Source organism: Ascaphus truei, chromosome 3, assembly GCF_040206685.1.
Source record: "Ascaphus truei isolate aAscTru1 chromosome 3, aAscTru1.hap1, whole genome shotgun sequence".
Taxonomy (NCBI): domain Eukaryota; kingdom Metazoa; phylum Chordata; class Amphibia; order Anura; family Ascaphidae; genus Ascaphus; species Ascaphus truei.
The window spans coordinates 241,968,412-241,989,018 of NC_134485.1; the positions used below are offsets into that span (position 1 = coordinate 241,968,412).

The following is a 20,607-nucleotide window of genomic DNA, read 5'->3' on the forward strand; positions in this document are numbered from 1 at the left end:
CATCTGAACCCGACATGCGCGTAATTGTGTGAAACGCGTTTTGGTGTGCGTCATCACATTCCGCCGATGTACACGCCAGTTTAGGTGCTGGTTGCGCGCTTGCCCTGGATTTCCCTGCTCACACTGTTGCTATAGGACAGGATCCAGCCACAGAGCATCGTGCAGCATTACCACTCCGAACTCTGTAAGTCTGGAATTGTGTGCTTTTACATGAATAGTCTTTGCATTAACCCCGGGTGCATTATACATTTTAATGTCTTCAATTAGTCAAAGACAAAGAAGAAGGGACCCGTTTAAAGGCAAATACTAATGACTGTGCAGTCACAAGAGAGCATCACTAATTTTTCCCCATCACAGAAGCCATTGTTTAGCCCAGCTTAGGTTATACTTGTGGGGTCAGCTTTCTAATGCATGACAGAGACTGTTCTCAGGCTCCCTTCCCACTGTTAAGATACCAAAACAAATCTTCTGTGTGATCTCCATATGTTCGGAGATTTAAGTGATTACCATTCGTATCCCCCCCTTTTTACATTTTATTAAGTCCGTGGTTTAACACTTTGCTGACAAATGATGATGCTATTTCGTGCTAGAGAGGCTTCAATACATAATGCACTGCGGATTCTATTGGTAACTAAAAGGCTAACTAGCCCCAGCGAACCATCCCTTTGTGACAACTGCACAAGTTTTAGGCTTGTGCAACAAAGAACTGATTTTTTCCTGATTAAAGCAGCACAGCATGTTTATTTTATTTTATTACAGGATTGAAGCATATTCAGCGCTAGGGACCCCTTGCTCCCCGAGATACTTGCCTCGGAAGGGGGTGCTGATAGCTGTTCTCAGCAAGAGATGTCGCGGCTTCCTATTGGCCCGCAGGATGCGTGACATTTAAGCCGCCATTATGTTAGCCCCAACTAGCTCAGCCGGAGCTGCTATTGGCACCCCCATCCGGGGTATCTCGGTGAGCCAGGGAATCCCCGGAGCTGAAATGTATGTGGTTCAGCTTCAGAGACCCACTACTTCAAACCTATTAAAACCAAAAAAAAAAAGGGGGGGGGGGTCTGTGTCCAGCACGCGCGTGGTGAGGGAAACTTCGTTGCAGGTTTTCACTGTTAAAAGTATTTCATTCAATTAATATCATAAAAATACAATGGCAGTGACAAATGCAAAAAACTGAAACGTAGAACATACAGTACGTGTGCGGCATACAGTCCATATTTTGCTGTTGGATGGTTAGACAATGGATTCATATATCTGCCTGATATGACTAATCCTAATGACTTTTTATGGAGTAGTGTAAATGGGACAGAAGCTTGCCATGAGAGAGAAGTGTGTGTGTGTGTGTGGCGTGCCGCGCCGGACACTGCTGCGCATGCGTTCAATATTTGATGCTTCTGCGCATGATCGCTGTGGCTTCCGAGTATGCGCACGATTTATGCCTCAGTGTTGCACGACAACGATAACTGGCGCATGCGCACGATCACTGCCTTTTCAGCGCATGTGCACAATTCCATCTGCATCTGCGCACGATCTCTGAAGCTTTCGCGCATGCGCACTATCCCTATCACTACCGGTATTGGAGTAGACAGGGCAGCAAGAGTCAGAGGTTGGATGCGGTTAGTAAGACAGGGGAACGGAGGTCTGATGCACTTGGTGAGGCGCGGGGAGCGCGTGTATGCCATGTGCACGCTCACGATCTCATGCATGACCACTATCGCTGCCATTACCAGTATCGTAGTGTATAGGACAGCGACAGCGAGAGTCTGAGGTCTGATGCGCTTGGTGAGGCAGGGGAACTGAGGTCTGATGCGGTTAGTGAGGCAGGGGAACTGAGGTCTGATGCGGTTAGTGAGGCAGGGGAACTGAGGTCTGATGCGGTTAGTGAGGCAGGGGAACTGAGGCCTGATGCGGTTAGTGAGGCAGGGGAACTGAGGTCTGATGCGGTTAGTGAGGCAGGGGAACTGAGGTCTGATGCGGTTAGTGAGGCAGGGGAACTGAGGCCTGATGCGGTTAGTGAGGCAGGGGAACTGAGGTCTGATGCGGTTGGTGAGGCAGGGGAACTGAGGTCTGATGCGGTTGGTGAGGCAGGGGAACTGAGGCCTGATGCGGTTGGTGAGGCAGGGGAACTGAGGTCTGATGCGGTTAGTGAGGCAGGGGAACTGAGGCCTGATGCGGTTAGTGAGGCAGGGGAACTGAGGTCTGATGCGGTTGGTGAGGCAGGGGAACTGAGGCCTGATGCGGTTGGTGAGGCAGGGGAACTGAGGTCTGATGCGGTTAGTGAGGCAGGGGAACTGAGGCCTGATGCGGTTAGTGAGGCAGGGGAACTGAGGTCTGATGCGGTTAGTGAGGCAGGGGAACTGAGGTCTGATGCGGTTGGTGAGGCAGGGGAACTGAGGTCTGATGCGGTTGGTGAGGCAGGGGAACTGAGGTCTGATGCGGTTAGTGAGGCAGGGGAACTGAGGCCTGATGCGGTTGGTGAGGCAGGGGAACTGAGGCCTGATGCGGTTGGTGAGGCAGGGGAACTGAGGTCTGATGCGGTTAGTGAGGCAGGGGAACTGAGGCCTGATGCGGTTAGTGAGGCAGGGGAACTGAGGTCTGATGCGGTTAGTGAGGCAGGGGAACTGAGGTCTGATGCGGTTAGTGAGGCAGGGGGAGTGCGTGCATGGCACGCGCACGCTCCCAATCTCTTATATTCGGCCAGTGTTCCCCAGTCTAGTCTGCACATGCGCAGTATGCTACTTCCATTTCAAAGTGTGTTACAACTAAACCCATTTTACCCTATGAGATTTTACTATGATCCACCGTCGGCTAAGAAGTTTCACTTCAAAAATGTATTAAAAAAGTGTTACAGAAGTGCTGCTTAAGGCTGAGTCCATGGTCAGCGCTTATCCGCTGAGGCGTGCTGACGCTTGTCAGTGAGCCCCTGCAGCCGCAATGAGAACGGCTTTAGCAGGGGCTCGCGCACGCTTCCTCAAGCGTGCGAAAGCGTAGCCGACATTAATTTTTTAGTTTGAGCACTCATGGGAGCGCAGGGCCAGTCATGTGAGCGGTTCACCCAATGAGGCGAACCAGCTCCGTGACGTCACTGGCCCGCCCCCCAACATGCCCCCGGACTGTGCGCGAACTAAGGCCAGGGAAAGCACCCACTTTCCCTCAGCCTCAGCGCGCCTCCGCATGGCTGAAGTCACCATGGACTCAGCCTTATGCTGCAGACCAAGCAATATCCTACATGTGTAGTTTTTTTTTATTATTATAAATCAGTTCTGTACTATGAGAAAATATTGTAGCATTTTTTTTTTAACTGTGTCATTTTTTAATGTATTATAATGTAACAAGCATTTGTTGTTTCTATAGCAACCATTTACAAAGTCACACCCCCCCTTCCTCTTCTGAAACAGGCTCTGGCACAACCCTTTGTGAGCCCTGGCCTCTATCTCTAGCAGTGCACCTGTTGTATCTAGTGACTGCCTGGTCACATGATCTTCCCCACAGAACTTTGCATCTTTGATCCTCCTCTGTTGCACTGACAGCCATTTAGTGAACCCCCTTGCCGAATCTTTGGCGATCGATCGGCAACTTAGCTAATTACTTATAACTGTGTGGATTGTATTGATGCATATATGAAAAGGAAAATAAATAAAACGGCAGCCTGGAATGCTGCTTTAAAGCAAGATCTTTTACATTTTTCTTAGTTGCGAAACTTCTATTTGTCATAACAGATGTCATAACCTGTAATATTTTCTGTCAGCCCTCAAGACTTCAATTTCAAATTGACCCTTTTCTTTTTTCCATTTCATAAAATATCTTGTATACGCCGTCACACCCAAGTTATTTTTACTACCGATAGCCGATGGCTTCTGCTGGTACGTTTGCCAAAATGGGAGATGATTTCTTTCTTTATGTACGTTCTGGCAGTGCTGGAGATGCCTACCGTACATTGCTGTAAACTGTGCTGCAGGCCCCTGAAAGGGGTCACCTGTAAACCCTTATCATAGTATCATGTGATGTTATGTTTGCATAGGTGTTGCTATTTATTCCTATTGTTCCTGCCCACTTTCAGCGCTAAGACATAAGCGTTTAGTTACACACACGTCTCGAGTGGCACAGGTACTTGAGCAAAACACCTATAGGTTGTAATGTGTGTCGTGTGTTACTAGTCCATTTTGAAAACTTTTGGCACTGGAAAGATGGTACATCGCTAACCTGCTTCTTTGTCATTTCTAATGTGACTGCCACTTCCGTGGCACCTGTGGTCACCCAATAATTACTGAAGCCCATCATATGTAATTTTTTCTGAGAGCAACGTTTCCCCACCTGCCCCGTGCCCACAAAGCTAGGGCGAGGTGCTCAGAAAGTTAGGAGGGGCTTACATGATAAGAGATACAGAAAGGGCAGACAGGGCATGGAGTGGCGACAAGAGCAGCATCGTGGGTCAGAGAGTGTGACCCAGAGCCAGCCACAATGAGAGCAGGCAGGTTCGCTACATGGATAAACCAATTAATATATTATTAATAATATATAACGGAGTTTAATCCTTATTTAGTTAATATGATTTTTGGTGTACCCAACCCTTTAAACTTTGTTCATCTTGCATTGTGCACCCATCACAAAATGTGGACCCCGTAGCTTTGCTTTTGTGGGGGGAGGTGGCATGGGAGGGGATGTTGAAAAGGTTAGAAATAATTCATTTAGGGAATATATCAGCAGGGACTGAGAAGTTACTAACCTAAATCTGTCAATGTGGATGTATACTTATGATATGTATACCAATGTTACGATATGTTTGTATTTACAGCGTTTTAGAATGCCAGGGCCTGCCCATCGTGAATGGTCAGTGTGATCCTTATGCCACAGTAACTTTATTGGGGCCATCAAGGTACGTATACTGTACAGCTAGCAGCATGGTGCTACATCTCTATATGCAATACACAACTTTTATCGTGATAAATATTTGTTAATAACAATGTATCTCTGATACTTAATCTGTAACATACTGTAATGACAGAGGTGCTAAACTTTGTAGCAGCTATATTTCCAATGTATTGATGCATCTGCCAGTCCTGTAATTGGATGTACAACTGTCCGTGATTATGTGCATATAAATTAGACATGACCTTTCCTGTCCGTGTCAATAGTTTTATTTTCTTCCTGCACACCTTCCAGGTCTGAAGCGAAAAAGACTAAAGCCAGGAAAAAGACCAACAACCCCCAGTTCGACGAAGTGTTTTATTTTGAGGTTGGTATTCTGGTGGGGGGCGTGGTGATGAGACGAAATCCCAGTTCATCCCATAGTTGTCAGTTTACCCGTGTTTTTTTTTTGTTTTGTTTTTTTTGACGACGGTCTTTTGAAACTGTAAACGTCAACCCTGCCAAGAGGAGCTCCGCAGCCATTGGCAGAAGATGCTGAGACCACACATTGTCCTTGTCACCAGTTATGGGAGCCTACCCTCTGTCTCTTGGGAGATGTTGGATAACTCTCGCTGTCTTCACACATATGAGCGAAAGGGTAGAACGGGATGCAAGTTTCACATTAGGAAGGAAGTGCTAAACATGTGGTGAAGGAGTGGAATATCAGGTCACCTTGCACCTTACACACTGATACAATACGTACCCTGGTAACCTTGCACCTTTCACACTGATACAATACATACCCTGGTCACCTTGCACCTTACACACTGATACACTGGTAACCTTGCACCTTACACACTGGTGCATACACTGGTCCTCCTATACCTTACACACGGATACACTGGTAACTTGCACCTTACACACGGATACACTGGTAACTTGCACCTTACACATGGATACACTGGTAACCTTGCACCTTACACACGGATACACTGGTAACCTTGCACCTTACACACGGATACACTGGTAACCTTGCACCGTACACACGGATACACTGGTAACCTTGCACCTTACACACGGATACACTGGTAACCTTGCACCTTACACACGGATACACTGGTAACTTGCACCTTACACATGGATACACTGGTAACCTTGCACCTTACACACGGATACACTGGTAACCTTGCACCTTACACACGGATACACTGGTAACCTTGCACCGTACACACGGATACACTGGTAACCTTGCACCTTACACACGGATACACTGGTAACCTTGCACCTTACACACGGATACACTGGTAACCTTGCACCGTACACACGGATACACTGGTAACCTTGCACCTTACACACGGATACACTGGTAACCTTGCACCTTACACACGGATACACTGGTAACTTGCACCTTACACATGGATACACTGGTAACCTTGCACCTTACACACGGATACACTGGTAACCTTGCACCTTACACACGGATACACTGGTAACCTTGCACCGTACACACGGATACACTGGTAACCTTGCACCTTACGCACGGATACACTGGTAACCTTGCACCTTACGCACGGATACACTGGTAACCTTGCACCTTACACACTGATGCATGCACTCAGGGCCGCCAATAGAAATCATGGGGCCCAGGACAAATGAAAGGAGCAGGACTCCCCCTCCCCCCCCCCGAACCCATAGCGCACCTACCATGAAAAAATATTTTTTAGTGCGCAACTTTTACTTAACTGTTTTCTTCTTATTGTAATGCGGAAAAAAACATTACAATGCAATCTGTTTATTTTTATATTTTCAACAAAAGACAGGTGCCTGCCTGGGTGGGTTTGACTGAGTGACTGGGCGAGCGAGGGAGTGACTTGGCGAGCGAGGGAGTGACTGGGCGAGCGAGGGAGTGACTGGGCGAGCGAGGGAGTGACTGGGCGAGCGAGGGAGTGACTGGGCGAGTGAGTGAGTAAGTGGGTTGGTGGGTGGGTGACTGACCTTGACCGGGTGGGTGCTGCTTCTTGCCCGCCAGACGCTTCCCCTCCTGCCCCCGATATCCCCGGGGCGGGAGGTGGGCGGCTGGGGGGGCGGCGTGGCTGGGGGAGGAGGAGGGGGAGGTGGGCGGCTGGGTGGGGGGTGAGACTGCGGATTCCATGGCTGGAGGCGGGCACGCAGGGGGAGCTGGGCTGGCGGGGGATGCAGGGCGGCGCGCGGGCCTGCCATGGCGCTTCCCCTCTGTCCCAGTTAGGAGCAGGGTGGGAAGCGGGCCCACAGCCACAGGCCAGACACCCTGCTTTCCCTGTGCTTGCGCGCCTGGACCTCGGCTCTGCGCATGGGGAGGGGAGGTGGGGGGGAGGGGAGGGGGTCTGGGGTGGGGGATCGCCGGCTTTTTTTCTCTCTTTTTTTTTAATATATCGGGCACGGCCGCGCAGGGGGCCCGGGACACCAGCACTGGCTGCCCCCCGCCCTGTTGGCAGCCCTGCATACACTAATCTCCCTGCACCTTACACACTGATACATACACTGGTCCCCCTGCACCTTACACACTGATACATACACTGGTCCCCCTGCACCTTACACACTGATACATACACTGGTCCCCCTGCACCTTACACACTGATATACACTGGTCCCCCTGCACCTTACACACTGATACATACACTGGTCCCCCTGAACCTTACACACTGATACATACACTGGTCCCCCTGCACCTTACACACTGATACATATATAACAAAGCAGGGGTTGGCTGCCGCTCTCCATAGATTGGAATAAAATATATTACTGGGAGAGAATAATAGGGTACATACGGGATATATAGTCAAGTTAAGAGGGGTGGTGGGTCACAGAGGTGGCCTAAAAGATTCCTATTTGCACTCGCTAGACCAGTTAGTTAGGCTAGGAAAAATTCAATCCTTGGAGATAGCTCCGTAGCCATACATGTACAATTATAAAATCATATTTATTAAACATATATACAAAAGACTTAATGTCTAAAATTCCACTATGTGGTTTCTGGAAACACAGAGAGAGCACCGGGGTAGTGCAGTGTAGCTATGAGAGTGATTCAAATTGTGGGAGACTATTGTTTAGTATACTGTCGTATTGGTTCTGCTGATGTTCCCATCATAATCCCATATTAGTATCATAAAGGTATATAACCTGTGTAGTGGGTTGGGATCACAGCGTGGGAGGGTTACTAGGTAGTTATGGCTAATAGCCGTGTAAGGTGGGGCTATGTATTTCAGGGTAACGTCCCTATATGTCAGGTGATATCTAGACAGAATTGTTTAGGGACCCCTATATACTGTCCCTCTACCTTCCTAGAGTAAGGTGCCTGGTGCGCCTGATGTATGCGCCCCACTAGGCAAAACCGATAGTAGTCTGGGCGTCACTACATATAGTATGGCTCCGTTTTTAGTTAGGAAGCCAGTGCTGTTATTGGTGCTGTCTAAATGCATGCACCAGTATGTCTGTAGCGCGCTCCCTTTAGCTGTTCATACGACCTGTCAGCCTGAAAAATCTCTCAGCTTCCCACTTTGTGTTCCTCCGCGACTCCAGATGACGTCACCGGAAGTGCGTCATCACGTACCAACGCACGTTTCACGCTCGTAGGCGCTTCGTCAGGGTAATGGGAGTGACGTCACTAGTCTCCTCCCTACTCTAAATACTGGTTGGTTGGGGGCGTGTAGCATCTCCCAACCAATCCCAGGGTTGTATGGATAGGAGGACAGCTGTAAATAATCCCCGTTAAGGGGTATGTGTAATGTGCGTCCGGCTATCAGTGATTCATGTTACCTTGGTAACGTATCCGAATCAGTGCATGGAGTGTTGTGTACTCTCATAAGGGGCAGAAATGATTGTACATAATCAGCACAGGATGTATAGCGCGTGTGATATGGCAAAGTCATATGAGGGGTGTATAAATACTGCGAATTGGTCTGCCTTTGATATCAGTTTGAATGAATGTATATGGTATGGGGTAGTCCAAGATGTTATTGATCATCGTCTAGGATGATTGTCAGCAATGGGTACCTCAGATAGTGTTTCTTTATCTTACATCCAGGTATATGTGTGTGAGGTGTAGGAGTGTTAGCTTCTGCTAAGGTCCGCCTCTAAAGTCAATACGGACTTAGAGGAGTTTAGGACTCTATTTAACTGCCCATTGTCTTGTTCTCTCATTGTTCGTATCTTGGGAGTGGATGTAAGAACCCCATCCCTATATGGTCAAAGAATATATTCTTTGATTGGTTGGGAGATGCTACACGCCCCCAACCAACCAGTATTTAGAGTAGGGAGGAGACTAGTGACGTCACTCCCATTACCCTGACGAAGCGCCTACGAGCGTGAAACGTGCGTTGGTACGTGATGACGCACTTCCGGTGACGTCATCTGGAGTCGCGGAGGAACACAAAGTGGGAAGCTGAGAGATTTTTCAGGCTGACAGGTCGTATGAACAGCTAAAGGGAGCGCGCTACAGACATACTGGTGCATGCATTTAGACAGCACCAATAACAGCACTGGCTTCCTAACTAAAAACGGAGCCATACTATATGTAGTGACGCCCAGACTACTATCGGTTTTGCCTAGTGGGGCGCATACATCAGGCGCACCAGGCACCTTACTCTAGGAAGGTAGAGGGACAGTATATAGGGGTCCCTAAACAATTCTGTCTAGATATCACCTGACATATAGGGACGTTACCCTGAAATACATAGCCCCACCTTACACGGCTATTAGCCATAACTACCTAGTAACCCTCCCACGCTGTGATCCCAACCCACTACACAGGTTATATACCTTTATGATACTAATATGGGATTATGATGGGAACATCAGCAGAACCAATACGACAGTATACTAAACAACAGTCTCCCACAATTTGAATCACTCTCATAGCTACACTGCACTACCCCGGTGCTCTCTCTGTGTTTCCAGAAACCACATAGTGGAATTTTAGACATTAAGTCTTTTGTATATATGTTTAATAAATATGATTTTATAATTGTACATGTATGGCTACGGAGCTATCTCCAAGGATTGAATTTTTCCTAGCCTAACTAACTGGTCTAGCGAGTGCAAATAGGAATCTTTTAGGCCACCTCTGTGACCCACCACCCCTCTTAACACTGATACATACACTGGTCCCCCTGCACCTTACACACTGATATACACTGGTCCCCCTGCACCTTACACACTGATACATACACTGGTCCCCCTGAACCTTACACACTGATACATACACTGGTCCCCCTGAACCTTACACACTGATACATACACTGGTCTCCCTGCACCTTACACACTGATACATACACTGGTCTCCCTGCACCTTACACACTGATACATACACCGGTCTCCCTGCACCTTACACACTGATACATACACTGGTCTCCCTGCACCTTACACACTGATACATACACTAGTCCCCCTGAACCTTACACACTGATACATACACTGGTCCCCCTGCACCTTACACACTGATACATACACTGGTCCCCCTGCACCTTACACACTGATACATACACTGGTCCCCCTGCACCTTACACACTGATACATACACTGGTCCCCCTGCACCTTACACACTGATACATACACTGGTCCCCCTGCACCTTACACACTGATACATACACTGGTCCCCCTGCACCTTACACACTGATACATACACTGGTCCCCCTGCACCTTACACACTGATACATACACTGGTCCCCCTGCACCTTACACACTGATACATACACTGGTCCCCCTGCACCTTACACACTGATACATACACTGGTCCCCCTGCACCTTACACACTGATACATACACTGGTCCCCTGCACCTTACACACTGATACATACACTAATCTCCCTGCACCTTACACACTGATACATACACTGGTCCCCCTGCACCTTACACACTGATACATACACTGGTCTCCCTGCACCTTACACACTGATACATACACTGGTCTCCCTGCACCTTACACACTGATACATACACTGGTCCCCCTGCACCTTACACACTGATACATACACTGGTCTCCCTGCACCTTACACACTGATACATACACTAGTCCCCCTGAACCTTACACACTGATACATACACTGGTCTCCCTGCACCTTACACACTGATACATACACTGGTCTCCCTGCACCTTACACACTGATACATACACTGGTCTCCCTGCACCTTACACACTGATACATACACTGGTCTCCCTGCACCTTACACACTGATACATACACTAGTCCCCCTGAACCTTACACACTGATACATACACTGGTCCCCCTGCACCTTACACACTGATACATACACTGGTCCCCCTGCACCTTACACACTGATACATACACTGGTCTCCCTGCACCTTACACACTGATACATACACTGGTCTCCCTGCACCTTACACACTGATACATACACTGGTCTCCCTGCACCTTACACACTGATACATACACTGGTCTCCCTGCACCTTACACACTGATACATACACTGGTCTCCCTGCACCTTACACACTGATACATACACTGGTCTCCCTGCACCTTACACACTGATACATACACTGGTCTCCCTGCACCTTACACACTGATACATACACTGGTCTCCCTGCACCTTACACACTGATACATATACTGGTCTCCCGGCACCTTACACACTGATACATACACTGGTCCCCCTGCACCTTACACACTGATACATACACTGGTCTCCCTGCACCTTACACACTGATACGCATCATAACCAACCATAATTAGTATGGCTATCTACTATATTTTATTTTTTAAATTCAAAATACATATCTCTAAATATCACTGTGCATAATTTCTATGATGTACAGTACAAGGATGTTTGCATGGGACGTACAACTTGCAGAAGAGTTTTTTTTTTGTTTTGTTTTTTGTTAAAACCTGCCCCACCCAAGTTAGACCAAAGTTCAAAATTGTGCCTGTGGTTTTCTGAGTTTTCAGTTGTCACTGAAAGGCCTTGTTGTGGTCCGCTCTTGGGTGTGGTATGTTTCGCTCAAGTTTCCTGCTTCAGTGTGAGAGGGACTAAAACCACAAAACCTCCATATTTTGATCATGGAAAAAGATATTCATGTCTCACTGAAACTACTTCTGTTATAATTTCTCACAGCTGACGAGCTGCTGGTTTCCTGCGGCCCCAATGCAGAGCAGCATACACCATGCTCAGCCAATGGAAGGGGTCATAGTCCCATCCATGTATTTAGACTCTGGAAGTCTTGCAGTGCAAGTTCATATATGAATATGTGCCGTGCATTATAATCCCATGATAAGACATTTCCCTACGGCCCACGTTTTTTATCTTTGTATATCATATTGATTATATAATTTGAAAAAAAAAATATATATATATATATATTGTGATTATATATAGTGATTGTGTGTGTGTGTGTGTGTGTGTGTGTGTGTGTGTGTGTGTGTGTGTGTGTACATATACATTTGAATGTATTTGGATCACTTTTGTGATTTATATTGACTTTGTATATAATATAAATATATACAAAGTCAATATAAATCACAGAAGTGATCCAAAATACATACAAATGTACAGTATATGTACATACACACATACAAGCTGGGAGAAAAGGAAGTCATCTATATGTGGGCAGAAAGAAAAGGGTCAATAAAAATATATATAAAACTATTGTATATCTAAGAAAAGAAAACCATAACGGCGCACAAGTTAAAATAGAAGTAAAAACATTACGACCTGGTGCGAGGTTTCTGGCAATAATCACATCCTATGTATAGGACCATTTATAATGAGCTAATGAGGCAAAGTGAGAACATTATAGAATCATAGTAAAAGCAGCAAACTTTGATATACTATGGCCAAATACAGCCTTTGTGCAGCATCATACAGTACATAGATCTCACAAATAGAAAACAAAACACCACATCAAACATTGTGTTTATATGGAGAGATTTCCAGGATATAAAACATACTAAATACTGTATAAGTGAATGAAAAAAATATATACTTTAAGTCCAGTGTATGAAGTAAATCACTAGTGCAGATCAAACAGGGACTTCTTTTACACACTGGAGCATTATCACTAAGTACAGTGACAGATGTGTTAGACGTTGAATAAAAAGGCAGCACAGTATCTCCAGCAGCCATACATCCCCTTTGCCCTAGAAATGCAATCAGAGCTTAGCCTTGCTCCAGGAGAGAGATTGTGTGTATGCGTGTGTGTGTGTGTGTGTATATAGCATATAAAAATATTACTTGTGAGCACATTCACATGTCTTAGACAAGTCTGCAACCCCGCCTTTCACCATTATCACCTCGCCTACAGCACTTCCACTGCAGCAAGGGATTCTGGGAAATGACATGCAAATGAGCACACAGTGCCACCTTTTGTCTCAAGACCACATTACATGGTTATACCCTTAAGCCAATGCACGCTGCTTTAAACACAGCTTTTAAACATAGCCTGGCATGAGATGCAAAGCCAATAAACCCACTCACAGACAGACTGTTTCGACCTTGTGGTTCTCGTCAGCGTGAGGTTAGTTTTACTGGCTTTGCAACTTGAGACATGAAGTAGGTCTTCACCACACATTATTTAAGTGGAAGTGTTGTATGCGAGGTGATAATGGTGAAAGGCAGGGTTGCAGACCTGTCTAAGACATGTGAATGTGCTCACAAGTAATAGTTTTATATGCTATACGGTGGAGGGTTTTTTAGTCACCTTTTCACCCACCATAACTTAAATTGTGTGTGTGTGTACGAACGCACATACACACACACACATATATAGGACTGTGTGTATGTATGTTTGTACGTGTGAAATTCAGCAATAATTGATTTATGTAATTGCCAGCCTGTGGTGCCTGTAAATGACTCTCCCTTATAAATGTAAACTTTGCAGTATATTGAAAAGTTCACAAAGGTCACAATGAAGGATAGAGTATGTTGTAAAAAAAAAAATCCCAAAACAGGTTTGGTTGCTTAAGAAAAGGAGCTCATCTCCTTCTGTTTGACGTATATCGGATTTTCCACCGGCGTTTTCATTTTTATTTTATGGTTTTTTGCTACGAGGCAAATGCCTTTACTCCAACAAGTTCACGCCTGTACTTCAGTGGCGGTGCGCACGTTCTGCAGTGCGTGTCACGTGCTACCGCAGCCTGCCATGGATTTAGCCGTTCTAGCGCGAGTTATTTGCTTTTAAATGTTAACTTGGAGTGAGCGAAATACTAGTTCTTAACATGCCGGGGTAAGGGAAACACGTGCTCAGGGCTCAGATCTCTGCTTTCTTTCCCTGACCTAGGTGACCAAGCCCTCTAGTTACAACAAGAAGTCTCATTTTGAAATTGAAGAAGATGACGTGGACAAGATGGAGATTAGGTAGGTGATTTTAAAACGGGTTTGCACGTGTGATAGCACTTTTAACTTTTGGGGTGTCTCAACTTGGTTTCTACTTAGGAATGCCTTAATCAAATGGTCTTTTAGTAGAACCACAGCATCCTGGAAATGATTGAGACTGCGTTTCAATCCAGTTTTATCCATTTCTTTTTTGTGATTTAAAGAAGAATTGCTCATTCAGCGTGAGTTACATGAGACCTTTCCTGTTCAGTATGGAGGCTATGTAATATGGCACTTTGAGAGCAAAAGAGAGACCTTTTCTCTGTGGGTAGATTACACTCCAGTTTTTCCACACGAGAGAGAGGTGTTACCCAGTGCATATGTTATAATAAGATGCGTCGTGCATCCCTGTGTGTAACTGTTACCCATGTAGTGTGTAAATATTATACCCTACACCCTGTTATTCATGCTTTGGCAATACTGAAATGTGTTTGTCATGCCAATAAAACTTATTTGATGAGCGAGTGTGAGGGAGAGAAAATGAGAATCTATGTTTTGTTAAGGCTAAGATTGATATTTTTGCATATTCAAATAAAGGGTATCGCTGCTTACAAACAAATTCTGGCTCTTAGAGCTGCCAAAACGGCAACCATTTCACAATGAATAATCTGTGATCTGTACGAGTGTATAAAGGGAGACCCTTTCTCTTTGCAGAGTTGATCTGTGGAATGCCAGTAATCTGAAGTTTGGGGATGAGTTTCTTGGAGAACGTAGGATCCCACTGAAGGTTCTCCGGCAGTCAAGCTGCTTTGAAGCATGGTAACTATGTTGTATATGCAGAGATGTTGTTTGCTCATCATATTTGAGGAGCTTTCACGGGACTCTTACTAACCTACTTGGCATACGGGGTTTAGTTTTGGCTTCAGGTATTTGAATCAAGCCAACCCAAACAAATGTACATACTGCTTGTTTGTGTAGCTTTTATGTGCCATTTACTCAACTACTTGACATGAGGGGTTAACGTTTGGGTATCTGTACCGAGTCAGGCTAAACACTTTCATGAACTCTGGTCTGGAGATAAAACCCCACAACTGAGAATCACATAGTCCCTGAATGACAAACTACAAAAACGAGCGCAGCTTAAATTATTTTATACCCCAGGTAACTACAGTAGTTTATCAGTGTATAGTGATTGGTTGATTGATTGATCCTTGGCTTCACTAAACCAATGTATTTGAATTTCATATCATGTTTCTCCATTCCCGTTGAGAAAATCTAACCAACCCCATTCTATTATTATTCATTTCTGCACAATTAGGTAGAAAAAAAAAAGAACACCTGGAGCTTCAGTGTTTATGTCAAAGTTGAGGTACAATTGCGATACAGTAACTTATTTTGCCAGATCGTGGGGGGAAAAAAGAAAACCAGGATTCATTAGAATGTAATAATATAAATGTAATCATCATTCTAAAAAATGAATGTTGCTTTATAAGCCTGTTTTCTTTTTAAGCACGCAGTTCATGTATAAAATAGGTTTAAACTTAAAAGAAAGAACAGAGTAGGAGCCAAAGGTCCAAAGAGGCATGTAAATATTTTTCCAATATTCCATCGCATCTACAGTATAACAAAGTATAAAATGGCCACCGTAATATTTGGCGCAAAACTCTACTGCACACAACCTGAGTTTAGGAAGGATGATTATAGAAATCTGCATCCCTCAAGTTTTATTATAATCCATTATTTTTTTCAGGCACTAAAAAATTTGAATTAACTTCCCCTCACCCTGTACTATATTACTTAGATAGAGGTGCTAGGTTCCGGTACCGCGGGATGCATACAACTAAAAAAAAAAAACATTGAATCAGCACTCAAAGAAATGAGATAATGACAAACTGACGTGTTCCTTTTGGCCTCACCAAGTTTCTTCATATTTGTTTTTTGTATTGTCTCTGTTTTGTGACACTCTAAAGAACACACAAGGAAAGGTAAGTCAGCAGGAGGTCACTGTTACATGAGCAAACTACAGCAACGTTTTAAGTACTCCTGGCTCTTTCGTAGCCTTTTCCAGCCTGACGAAGGGTCAGGGGGCCTTGAAACGTTGCTCTAGTTTGCACGTGTAACAGTGTGTGTCTGCTGACTTACCCTCCTTAGTGTGTTCTTATATATGTTTTAATCAAGCCCTACCATATGCCTGTCATGTTGTCCTCAATCTAGAAAATCAGCCAGATCCTCAGGAACCGGCCGTGCTGTCAGTGCGATCCCCATAGGTGTTTAAAAACATTATTGGCGTCTTGTAATGGATTTAAATGGAAACAGATGATTATTGGTTGAGTAAGAACCATATTAAATATGCTATAAGGCTATCTCCCCTTAGCCTTAAAAGGATTTGAGCGCCATTCATCTTCCCAGCAGAACAAAGGTTGATTGACAGCATATTGTAATAGTGGCCTAAAAACAATGGAAGACAGAAGTAGGAGTCGAACGTCATATTCATTTTCATACCTACACTTGCACATCTTTTATTTGTTTAAAAAATGGTATTAACAAAAATGGGGCTTTGTTTTTGATCCAATAATATAACCCTATGGACTGTTGCATCCATACAGCTTTGCAATCAGATACAAGATCAATACTTTTTAATAATGCCACTTCATTTAATAATGATGCTCAACTGAAGCTGCTTTGCATAGACTAAGGCCCAGACCCCTCTCAGCATCAGAAGATACTGAGGTGCATGGTCCATGAGGGGTCTTTCAGAGTCCTGTAGCCTCATTACAGAAACGTGTATTAATGTCAGTGGTGGTCTTGTTACTGCCTGTGAGGCACAACACGCCCGCACTCAGATCCGGGTGTCAGCTCCTTGTAAAAATTGGCAAATTCAAATACCTTCCTGTGTCTCCGGCAATTAAGTTAGATTGCAAACTCTATAGTGCAGGAAGTGAACGCGTATATATGTACAGTGGTGTGTGCACTGCAGGGCCGTAAACGGAGAACGCAATAAAGAGATACTATAAAAGAAGTAAGGTGCTGGTAACGTTCATGTGACATATGTACAGACACGTTGAAATCTGTTTGGATGGCAGCAGCAATAGGTACACCCAGGTGATGGTTCTCTATATCAGGGGTAATAAAGCTTTAATTCTCAGTTCACACTACTTATGTTCCATCCTGTGCCTTACCTCCTGGGTATGCTTAGTATGTTTAATAACCTGGTGGTTTTTCATTGACTCAGCTGCCTCCTGCATGTCCCTGCTTGTGCTCAGAGTGCAGCACAGAATCCCTGGTGCACAGTACAAAGCTGTTTAAGACGCTAACATTCCAGTTTGCCTAGCCCAGGACACACTTTAATATAAGAAAAACTACTGTAATAAATCACAATATGGTGGCCAAGGGAGCTCCCTTTATATGAGCGGCCAGTGACTAAGACTTTTAGTTGTTAGGCATTTATGGATTATGTCATATTTCAGTCAGTGTTGTACATTTTTACTGGGTGTAACCAATGTTTTTTTGAGTGGTTTAGTGTCCTTTAAAATTGGAAGAAGTTCTATACAGATTGTGTAATTATTTTTCATTAAAAGAAATGAGTGTTCTTCGATGACTTACCTTCAGCGGGAACAGACTTGATTTCATATCTTCTGCAGTGCTACAGTATTTCAAGAATATATCAACGGGCTAAGAATATGTACTGTAAAATGTATATAAGGCCTCGGCCATGTTCCCTGCTTGCTGGCGGAAGTGCGCTGACGCGCGCTCCCGCTCAGCACTGAGCCCCTACAGCCGCAATTAGAGCGGCTTTAGTAGGGGCTCACCTACGCTTCCGCAAGCGCGCTGAAACATAGGTCTTAGGGGAATTTAATATTCCCCCGCTTGCCGGCGCGACAGGCCGGTCACGTGAGCGGTTCGCCCAATGAGGGCGAACCAGCTCCGTGACGTCACTGGCCCGCCCCCGGCCAGTGATGTGCCCGCCCCCTGACGGCCCGCTGACAACGCGTGCGGTAAGCAACCGCAAGGCCAGGGAAAGCATCCGCTTTCACTGAGCCTCAGCGTGCCTCAGCACGCCAGCAGGGAGCCTGGCCGAGGCCTAATGATTTCTTAACGGGTATTGCATGTTTAATTGATTACCTGTAATGCCCCAAGTTGAGAATTCACATGTTGTTCAAAAATGTTACCGTGCAGTGCTAATACTAGCACAATAAGGCCTGATATGTGACAGCAGATAGTACCATAATCACCAGTAACACAAGTCACAAGTGCACAGCAACAAAGCAATGTCACTAATTCATTTTTTCTTCTGGCATCAGGTACTTTCTGCAGCCCAGAGACAATGGCAAGTCAGTGAAGCCAGATGACCTGGGCTCCCTGCGGTTAAACGTGGTTTATACAGAGGATCACGTTTTTTCCAGCGACTACTACAGCCCCCTACAAGACCTCTTGTTAAAATCTGCAGATGTTGAGGTACAATGTTTGTTACAGGCACTTTTTGGGTGTCTTTGCTGCTTCCCCACAGGTGTACAGCCTTACACGGAGAAATCTTCCAAAAGTGTGTTTTCTTCTCGCCACAAAAGATATTATCAGCCCTTTCTCTACTATATGTGAAGACACACCCAAGCTGTTCCTCTGTGAGTGTGGTAAAGCATCTAACTGTAAACACAGTGCGGGGCTTTTCTTTCTGGGCGTGTTATTTTCTGGTAAATGACTACAGTACTTCCGCACCTGTCCCCTCTGCTTTAAAAAAAAAATAAAAAAAACTGTATATAGCCTCATTGATTGATTGTAGGACTTGCACTGCATTGTTCTTCATTCATTTCATGTAGTATGTTTTAGTGTTTCATATCTTTTTAACAGTTGAGAGAAATGCAGTCCATGTTACTTCCCTGGGTAGTATAGTGTATAGCAGTTGTAAAACGTTGAAACCTCTCCATGAAAGAGTACAGTATGTCATTTAAAGGGTTAATTGCCCACATTAAAAAAAAAAAAAACCCTGTAAATGTATAAATATACATTGTGAGCTCATCAATAGTTAATGCTTATTCTTTTTATACATTGTTGTCCAGAGTATTCCTTAATATGTTAAAGATTGCAAGTAGTAATTGAACTTAATTAGGCACATTTTAGGTCATTAGTTGAGTTGGGCGAAACGTTTAGACGATGTCGTATATTTGGTAAAATTGGCAAAAAAAGTTCTTAAGATACAGTATTTGTCCAAAACCACAGGCTGAGAATATCTTCAAAAAATATTTGTTTTAGCTTGATATAACTTTTGCTTTATTCATGAATTTTAAAGGACAATTAGAGGAACTTTTGCTTCGTAAACCAGGGCACGTTCGCACATCTCCAGTTAAGCAGATCAATGTGCGGTTTTTCCCTATGCATTTCTGTACACGTCAGAGCCCTACTGGGCTGTAGCATGGACAGTGTGACAGAGTTCTGACACAGGGAGGAACATTAGGCTGTGCAAAGTAATTATCTTATTTTAGTTGAATGGGGGAACATACTTTTTAATTGTTGACAAGCTTGCTAGAGAGTACCAAAGAGCTTCTGTAATCTCCGCACTTATCAGAGTAATTTGGAAATGGTTTTCAATACTGTAGATCAGGCTGCAGCTTGCTGTAATTACAGAAGCCCTGTGCCACACTGTCTGTATGAATTAGACAGGGCCCAGAGCACAGATGACATCTTATTAACAGTAATTCTTCAGTGAATGTGTGTCAGCCAACATTTTGACAATCCAGGGGTTTCATCATGGACCGCAGATAGAGGTGTTGAAGAATACCAAGGATAACCTTGATGAACCCATTAGTGGCTGAAACATGGGATTTTGAAACGTAATAAGTGTAATCACTCATTGAATAAAGTCTCATTTGCATGTCTGGACCCAGTGTCGTCCTCTACACACGTGATCATTTTGAGCTTTCTGTGATCTGACCTGCATTGCACCTGGATGAAGCAACATGTTCTGTTCTTTTTGGCAATCTTGATGTGTGGAATGTAACCAAGCCGCACTCTTAGTCATACCAGGGAACAGACACGACCTGCAGATGTTGCAGTGCCTGTATCTGTGCTGTTTAGGGACGGTTTCTAGGGAACTGCAGTATTAGTGGGTGACACCATTATTTCACTGACTTTAAGGCAAAGCCAGAGCCAGGGCTTTTACTGTGTTTCCTGTGAAACATACCCCACAGTTAAGAGGGCCAACAAAGTCCCTTTTGTTCTGGGGGAAGACTGGTATTGGGTCACTTTGGTCTTGCATGGGACTCTTTTGATCCATTAAACATCTCAGCCAATACTTCAATTACATTCTATGAAGGTTAGTGATTAAACTGATGGTGCATATCGAGCCACTAGCGCATGAAACTCCCATTTAAGTCAACTGGAGTTTTCCATGCAGTTACATGCATTAAAGGGTCAGCCTCACATGGGGCCAGTCTCGCTACTCCACTTTATGTAATGGATGTTGTT

General features: G+C 44.8%; 1 protein-coding gene across 5 annotated transcripts in view; it reads left to right on the plus strand.

Annotated features, from left to right (window-relative positions):
- The window catches only part of RASA3 (RAS p21 protein activator 3), a 257,766-nt gene that overhangs the window by 200,360 nt on the left and 36,799 nt on the right, over window positions 1-20,607 (plus strand). For all 5 annotated transcript variants that reach the window (XM_075590460.1, XM_075590463.1, XM_075590461.1 and 2 more), the window contains 5 exons: window positions 4,793-4,873; window positions 5,161-5,233; window positions 14,114-14,190; window positions 14,863-14,967; window positions 18,450-18,603. In XM_075590460.1, coding sequence (XP_075446575.1) covers window positions 4,793-4,873; window positions 5,161-5,233; window positions 14,114-14,190; window positions 14,863-14,967; window positions 18,450-18,603 — 490 coding nt within the window. The remainder of the gene's footprint in view (window positions 1-4,792; window positions 4,874-5,160; window positions 5,234-14,113; window positions 14,191-14,862; window positions 14,968-18,449; window positions 18,604-20,607) is intronic.